Genomic DNA, 9,079 nt, shown 5'->3' with positions numbered 1-9,079 from the left:
CACAAAAAAAAAAAAAAAAAAAAAAAAAAAAAAAACACACAGCAAAATTACTCTTTACTATGCCCCGCATAAAACAGGCTTAATTATTTAAATCAGATCCAACATATAACTTTACCAATGCTTCCTGAGTTAGTTTAAGACAGTGAGTTCTAAGACTAGTGAAGGTCAGAGTACAGAAAAAGACAACACTAGGAACAAGCAGTGCTGATGGCCAGGATAAGGAGGACTACTAGGCTTGTGATCCTTCATAACGATCAAAGTGTCCAAAACGCACTTTCTGTTCTTGAACAAAGGCATGGAATTTTTCAAGTCTGTAGGTTAAAAGATATTAGGACCACAAAATATGTGCATGATTTTCTTTGCATGTCTTCCTGGATTATACAAATCAGCTTAGTGCTATACTTATGTAGGAGATGAATTTTGTCAAAAGTAACGCACACTGTTCTGTGAATTCACTTGTCTCTACAACCTGTCATTCAAGCATCATCAACAAGGATGTTTTCTAGGTTTCTGTATCAGCGAATACACTGTTTTATACCACAGGGGCAGATTTCCTAAGCAAGCTCTTATCAATCCACAACACCACACAGGCAGAGGGAAGTGGCAAAGAAATGGGCAACGCTCCATAAAACCCCTCACTGTACAACTGCAGCCAGTCCCAAGGTCTTTAGATTTTTATTACTCTTCACAAGAATTAAGTGGCCTTGAGAAGTGGGTTCCAAGAGCACTTCAGAAGGAAGCAACTATAGATCAAGGCACATAGGCTAAAGACAAGTGAACAGAAAACCAAGCACACCCAGAATTCTGTCCATGCTCCAATCCAAAGTTCATATAATACTATTCCTGAATAAACTTACCTTTTTAAAAAAATTTTATTAGTCCATGTTTGGAGTATATAACGATTACATTCATGGTGGGGAGTTGGTATGTGTATATAACACATCTTAGTTTTCTTTAACCTTTTGCCTCCTACGCCCATCTCTTGGTACCAGTCTCATCTGCAAAGATCTACCTCCTTATTTCCCTTTATCTGTCATGTATTTTGGTCTTTAAATTATTTACATTTTGGGCTTTTCATGTAAGAGAAACCATTCGACATTTCAGCTTGTGTCTAATTTATTTCACTTACAGTACTATCTAAAGATGCATCCATTTTCCTATAAATGATTCAAATATATCCTTCTTTATGACAGAGTAGTACTCCATTGTGTATAAATATAACATTGTCTTTATCCATTCATCTGTTGATGGACACAGGCCACTTCCAAGACTTAGGTGTTATGAACTGTGCTGCTATAGACACGGTTATGCATGTTATCACTGTAATATGGTTTCTTTAACTCTTTTGGGAAGACACCTAGAAAGGGGATAGTTAGGTCAAATTGAATTTCTATTTTCCTAACTTACCTTTTTCTTGACAAGAGACAGTTATATTAGTTAGAACTCTTGCTCCATGAGCCGCAATGCCCCTGTTATTATGGTAACAGCATTCTTGGGCTAACTTGACTAAATCAGAGGATCTGAGGGAAGAACCTACATTTCCTAAACAAGCAGAGAAAAGCAGTATAGATTAGAATTGATTCCTATAGTTAAAAAGGAGTTCAGCTTACAGGCTTAGTATTCTTAGTTTTATGAGAAATTCTCTAATAATAAACTTTAATAATAAAAATTTCTACAACCTCATTACCAGTATATATCACTACTTCTCTTTCTCCTATCAAGGTATTTAAATAGGTATGGGTAACAGTTTTGTAATGTCTAAGGATCTAAAACCAACACAAGACTTTTCCATAAAAATTTTAATCACAACTAAGAAAAAGTGCAAAAGCCAAAATAACCACAGACTGTATCCTGGGATTTCTAATGGATTCTTATTAAAATGGTTGTTGCTATGGGCTTTTCAGATAAAACCATTCCTTCAAGAGAAGAGATAAAAGAGAAACAATTATGTGTTTTTTCCAACCCTGAATTGCTGGTACATGTTTATATCTCAAAAAGTTTACATGAGACCTTGTGATTATACAGCTAGAGAAGACTCTGAGATCATCTGATTTGATTGTTCCCATTTGCAAATTATCCCTATTTTTACAGAATAAAAGATTTTAAGTATCCTGCTATCAAGGTCATAAATCTTGTTAGTTAGGCCCTCTGCACTTTACACAGTATCTTAAGTTCTATGCTGCAGACTGCAGTAGCTATTCAAATTCACATATGAAATTCTATAAACTCAGTCCCATGTTATGAATAACAGGAGAAACTGTTATAATCAGGTGAACTTCCAAAGAACCAGGAGACTTAAACTTGTTCAACTTCTCAGAAGTTCTTCAGAACTTCTCGCTCCTGTCTCCCTTTCCTCTGCTAATTTTTACATTGATTTCTATTGGTTCTCATACTAAGCATGATTGTATTTTTGAGGTCAAAGGGGACACTATTAATTACAACAGACATAATAAACCAAGCCTATACCAGATAGTATAAGATCTTACTGATTTCTGTTAAGAAAAAAACAAAAACAAAAACCCACTATCTTCAGTGTTTTCAAGACAGTCAAAATATTACAAAGACGAGGGCCGAGGATTTAGCTCAATGGTTCTGCCGCCTGCCTTGCAGGCACAAGGTCCTGAGTTTGATCCCCGGTACCGCCCCCCATCAAAAAAACCAGAACAAAGATGAAACTATATATTCATTTTCTCCCCAAAATTAAGAAACTGTATTTTTCCTTTTTTACCTTGCTTATGCGATGCAGACAATGTGTACTCATCTATAAACTTGCAAGTATGTTTTACAACACTGAGTTTTTCCCCCTACTAAGGCTCATCATGGGAAACTTTGTGAAAAAAAAACCAAAAAAACAGAAAAATTCAAAGAAAACAAAAACTTCTCCCTAAATCCCCAAAGTCAGCATGAGCTTACTGTAATTTTTTGAAATACTCTTTTAGAATCCCTTTATGTATACCAATAAAATTTAAAAATTAATATAAATTAGGATATGTAGATACTGGCCATTACAGTATTTTGTTTTTAATATATAACATTTTTGAGTATTATCCTGTGTTAAAATTTTAAGGGATGAGATTATTTTTACTTGTATCTACTTTGAAACAGTTTTCTAACATAAAATCATACGGTTCCAAAGGTACAACAAATCGTAGTAAAAGACAAAAGGCTAGTGAGATAAAAATCTCCCTCATCTACCCAATGATATCAGTTTCTTAGGTACCATTCCAGAGATTAAAGTTTGCAAGCATGTTTCTTTTTCTTTTTACATATTATCCTGAACCTCATGTATTTTTCTCTTTGAATATTAAATCATGGAGATTATTCTATGACATATATTCTTTAATAAATTGCCATATTCTTTTAATAAGTTGATTTCTAGTGCAGTGATATATCACAATTTCTTTAATGCAACTACTGATGGACTGTTTTATGGTGCTATTACTTCCTCTACTGATGGACGATATTTTATTACAAAGAATCATGCTATAATATAATCTTCTAAATATATCACTGCTTTTTTTTTGGGTACCAGGTATTGCACTAGGGACCTCGTGCTTGCGAGGCAGGTGGCAGAACCACTGAGCTACATCCCCGGCCCGCAATATATCACTTCTTAATGTGTGACTATTTAAGTAGGATAAATTCTTAGAAGTGGAATTTCTAGGTCATCTGTAGCTTACTGAGTATTTCCAACTTGCCTGTGAAGAGGACCAATAATCTACATTCACACTAGCAACTAAGAGTGGGTATTTATCCATGTCTTTGCCAACAGAGCATGTTATCAAACATCTCAATCTTTGCTGATCTCTTGGATTAAATTTGTGTTTGAATTTTCATTTTCCTAGATGTATATAACATTAAACATTTTATATGGATAAGAGCCATTTATTAGAGGTAGTTTAGACATATTAAATTTAAATTTTTTACATTACTTCTGGTTATACAGAAAAAAATCTAATGGATTGAAACAAACATTTATTATTATTTTATAAATAATCTTACTTTGTAAAATCCTTGACTTTTACTTTTTATGAAGATTATCTGGTTTAATTAAGTCTTTTTGCTTAATTCCATATATCAACTTTATACTTTAGCAAACTTCAACGAAAGAATAAATACCCAGCTTGAGAAGTGCTTAACCTGACACAAATATTTGTAACTATTTTTGGAATTAAAAAAAATTTAAAAAGCCATCTTTTGTTATTTAAAAAAAAATACTCCCAAGTTGGAGGAACCCTTGTGTCCAGGCATAGGCAGAAGCATCTCATCAGTATGCGACTCTGAATCTATCTTTGAACCTCTGTGAGTCTGTTTTAATATTTAAAAACTGCCTTGCATGTGCCTCACTTGTTCTTTTTTTTTTTGGTACTGGGCTCAAACTTGGGTCCTTGCATTTGCGATTGCAAGGCAGGCAACACAACCGCTGAGCTAAATCCCTGGCCGGCATGTGCCTCACTTGAAAGGATATGTGTGAAGGCTCTTGGAAATTTTAAGAAAAGACTTTGCCTACCATAGCTCTTTCAGAGTATCCTGTTAGTCAAGAATGTTAACTGTAAGTTACAAAACAGACTGATTCCTTTATGCAGAAAAGGAATTCACTGAAAACACATTGGGAATATGGTCAACTGTTTATAGAGAAAATCCTGTCCCTTGCGGGCACGCCCCTCTGCCACGTGATTTTCTAATTTCTCATACCAAGAGGTATTTATTTCACAACCTATCTGGGCTTGGCCACGTGACTTGCTCTGGCCAGTAAGACTAAGAAAGTATGACACAAACAGAAGGTTGAAAAGTGATACACGTTGGTGGTTTGCTTTCTTTTGGTTCAGCTAGCAGCTATCTCATCGACAGTCACGCAGAGAACTAAGATATCTCAGCTGAAAGCCTTTCACTTCTAGAGTGTGAATGAGGCCAGCCAGTTGGATCAAGGTTCCAGATACTGCAGTCACATAATGACCTCAGACGAGACCAGCAGAACTGCCTAGCTGAGCCCAGTCAGAATCGCTGATTCACAGGAGCAGAATAAAATGGCCATGGCTTTAAGCCACTGAAGTTTTAGGATTTTTATGGAGTAACAGATACCTGACAGAGAGTACTTAACAGAATTATTCAAAAGGGTAGAATGCTAAAGTCAGAAAACACGAAAAAAGGGAGGCCAGGGCAGAGACAATTCACAGTTCAAAAAGCCATGCACAGAATTAGAGTAATGAAGATGCTGTGGCCCCTATTACTGATTACTTGATGTCATGGATTACACAGCTATCTCAGGTACCAGATGTGGCAAAAACCCACCGCTACTGAGTATTCTGGAAACAGGATGGTGGTGTGCTCATTTCTGTATCACTATAATAGATTCTCTCAATCCCCACTTCTTGTTATCGGTTCCCAATTTAGTCTGTGATATGGAAATGATCAATTGAACCAGCCACACACGTGTACCCTGGCTGTAAGTACTGTATCAGGTCTTTTCAACATCCTGTTACCATGTCCTCATCGGCATGCATGTAACTGATTCAGGGCCATCTGGCAGTGAGACATAAGAATTCTGGTCCCATTGTGAATGTGTTAAGACTTATTTGATAGGTCATTTCCCCGACCCAGTGAAGTCATGCTGTGCAGTGACAAAAAGGAAAAATAAACGTAGTCCATAGCTCTTCAACTTTCAGAAAAAGCCATAAAGATTCCACAAAACTGCCATAAAACAACAACAAAGTTAGCCTTAAATTTTGTGACACTTAAATTGGATTATTAAAGGCTGGATTACTGAATGGTTTGAGAGCCACCTAGGGGATTAGTAAAGCACATGTTTGATATGTCTGGCTGGGTTATGGAGGCCCGACCTCAGAGAGTGTCTGGCCCCTGACCCTTTTGTCTCTGGTGCTGTTCCCTTATTCTGCCTCCTGGTTGCCATGAACTAAGCAGCTTTTGCTCCATCATTTCCTTCTGCCGTGATGTTTCTGCTCTGGAGCCAACCGATCACGAACTGAATCCTCTGCAACCATGAGCCAACTAACCCTCTCCTCTAAGTCGCCAGTGTCAGGAACTTTGTCCAGCAACAAGAAGGCTGACCTATACAAGTCTGTTAGGCAGGCAAACTTCTCAATGTGTTAATTAAAGAATTTTAGAGTTAATCATTTTGAACAGGAAATTAGCAAAGTATTCTTGAACTGGGGAAGCACACAGCATTTGCTTTTAAAATCACACCACTTGGTCTTTGAAATGTACTTAAATTTAAAGGATACTTTGAATCTGAGCTATAAAATCAAGCCAACCATTCTAGACATTCTCAAAAATCTTTTCACCCAACATAAATTCAAATAAGAACAAACCAGAAAAATAATATCCTCAGTTAAGATCAAGAATACAAGATTTTATTTTAAGCATTGACTCGTTTTCAAATAAGTCACTAGCATACAATGGTGTATGAGATTGAAACTTCCTCTGATTTAAAATTTTATAAAGAAACTACTTGAGACATAAGTGGGAATAAAGAAATCAGCACATTATCTCGTCCTTACCTGGAGCTATGCTGAAGTAATGCTTGATGGCGATGGTCCCTGATAATGTGGAGAGGACAGAGAGCATCCCAAGTTTTAAGCTGTCATAAGGTGTTTGGAGGGCACATTCACAGAGTGCCTAAAATGAAGAAGAGAAGTGAACACAGAATTTAGGACATCAATGTACTTTTAAATTGAAATTATCTTTTCGAAAAATGACATATTAAGATCCTTTTTCCATGATAAAAACCTTATGTCTAACTGCCAAACTCCTTAAAGGAGCATAGGGAGACATGATACTAAATATAATGTGGTATCCTGGAACAAAAAAGGTTAAAGAAAGTAGAATAAAATATATACTCTAATAATATACCAGTATTTGTTCAATTATAATAAATGTTTCATATTACTGCTAAAAAAAAATCAACAGAAAATTGGGTGTGGCATATGTACACTATTTTCTCAGTGTTTCTGTTAATGTGAAACTGTTCTAGAACTTCCAAGAGATTTTACTTACTTCAGTGTCAGAAATTCTGTATTATTTGCATTAAAATAATACAGCGTAGTGTTCTATCTAGCTTGTAAGTCAGCAGGGCTACCCTTCAGTTTTGTTCATAGTGGTCTGCAGTGTTAACCACAAACAAAGTACCAGTTTTCCTTCCTTTGCAGTGGCCTATGGGTATTTGCTCACAACACACTGACTCTTTGCTTCAGTCTGTGTGGATATTACTCTGCATCTCAGGACTGCATGTAATATAAATAGTCAAGCAACTGTCTTGTTAAACTAATTACATTCTTCTACAAAGAGGAAGCGGGAGGAGAAAATGAACAAAACTTAAGGTCTGAGGGAACAATAAAGAAAATGCTGGAAACAGTTAAGTAATAAATTTAAGATCTCAATAAAAATATCAGCAAAATTTTGGGAAGGTTCAGATACTCTGATTCCAAAGATCACATGGAAGAATTAGAACCCCCCCAAAAAAATCTGATAAGCAACAGATTCAAATATATATACCCAAATTTAATATATGATAATGGCATTTAAAATCAGCAGTATAATTTTTAAAAGCTTACAAGGATAACTGGCTAGTCATCTGAGTAAAATAAAACCAAATCTGTTTTTTTTAATGGTTAATAACAGAACTATAAAAAGTACTGAAAACTATAAAGTACTGAGTTAACATGAGAAACAAAAAACTGACAAAACTTGAAAAAACTCACATGATGTAAGATCAATAAAGGAGCAACATTAATAAACAGTTCTTAATACTAAACAGGCAAAAACCCAATAAAAAGGTAGTTCACAAAATAATTTATACAAATGCCCTTAAAATGTTTAATCTCATTCATAATTTGAAAAATCTAAACTCAAAGAAATGTTGCTTTTCAGCAGTCAGATCACCCAAGATCAATACCTAAATTCTGAAGAGTACAGGGAAAGAGGTACTCTCACTGTTGTTGATAGAGGGGTAAAATGGCATAAACCTCAGTGGTAGGCAACTGGCATTAATGCACAAAAATTTAAAAAATACGTTATTTATTGGACCCAGCAACTCTCCTTTAGGAAATTACGTTCACAAACTACAGTGGTATCTTGGTCCTCCATCCTTAATTGGCTCCAACTGTCTGGCCTGGAAAGGGAAGCGAGTCATAAGACAACCAACACTGGCAGGTTCTAGTGTTCTGTTGAGTACCAAATGATGAGTACGAGGACAATATATTCATCAAAATGCAGAGAGTAAATTAAAGTAGATCAAAACATAGGAAACAAAACAAAAAAACAAAAACAAAAACAAACAAAAAAAGAAAGACCAAAACCAGACACACAAAACACACACACTCCCCAAAGAATTAGGAAGGTTATTCTGGCAATGGTAAACAAAGTAAGCTAACAAAGACAGTTGCACAGGCCAAACTATAGCCTATGGCAACGAGTGGGGGGAGGTAAGAGGCAGAGGGCCAGAGCTAGAGCCTGCAGACAGGAGTGGAGATTACAGGATGAGTAGGAGAGAGATTCTGAGTGTTAGTGTTTTGTCTTTGCAGTGCTGGAGCTGAACCAGGGCCTCATGCATGAGTTCTTAACACCGAGTTAGTTCCCAGTCAGAGATATTTTGAAAGTGACTGATTATACAAGACAGAAAGGATATTAAGGATTCAATGATTATTATATTTCTAATGCGGTGACTAGATAATGCTGGTTCCATTTATGAAGACTGAGACTTTATGGGGGCTAAGCCAATTTTATAGGAAGGACAGAAAATAGAGAGATGTGAACTCTAAGGAGAAATATCCATCAGGTAATTCAAAATCCAAGATGTAGTACATTTTTGGCTGGAAGACTCACATCAGAATTCTGACTCTGCCATTTGCCACCTCTGTGATCTGAGCCAATCACTGAGATCTTTAAGTCTCAACCTCTTTGTAAAGTGGGAGTAAATATTTATACAGAACCACAGTTCCCATGTGAAATATCTGTGGAAAATATGCAAAATATTAGATAGCAGCACTGGCTAAAGCAGCTGTGTGGATGGTAGAACAGTAGGTGAGAAGTATTTTATAATGTACCTTTCTATAGCACTGTC

The 9,079-nt window shown here is 36.0% G+C and overlaps 1 protein-coding gene across 3 annotated transcripts in view; it reads right to left on the bottom strand.

Moving 5' to 3' along the window:
* Ints7 (integrator complex subunit 7) overlaps nucleotides 1-9,079 on the bottom strand; it is a 73,190-nt gene that overhangs the window by 25,671 nt on the left and 38,440 nt on the right. For all 3 annotated transcript variants that reach the window (XM_010642566.3, XM_010642568.3, XM_010642567.2), the window contains exons 8-9: nucleotides 6,519-6,636; nucleotides 1,408-1,542 (exon numbers count right to left, since the gene is read on the bottom strand). In XM_010642566.3, the coding sequence (XP_010640868.1) occupies nucleotides 1,408-1,542; nucleotides 6,519-6,636 (253 nt within the window). The remainder of the gene's footprint in view (nucleotides 1-1,407; nucleotides 1,543-6,518; nucleotides 6,637-9,079) is intronic.

The sequence above is a fragment of the Fukomys damarensis genome, unplaced genomic scaffold (assembly GCF_012274545.1).
Source record: "Fukomys damarensis isolate Sample0158 unplaced genomic scaffold, DMR_v1.0_HiC HiC_scaffold_11, whole genome shotgun sequence".
Taxonomy (NCBI): Eukaryota; Metazoa; Chordata; class Mammalia; order Rodentia; family Bathyergidae; genus Fukomys; species Fukomys damarensis.
The sequence above is the reverse complement of the archived record's forward strand: the minus strand, read 5'-3'. Positions and strand labels throughout refer to the sequence as shown.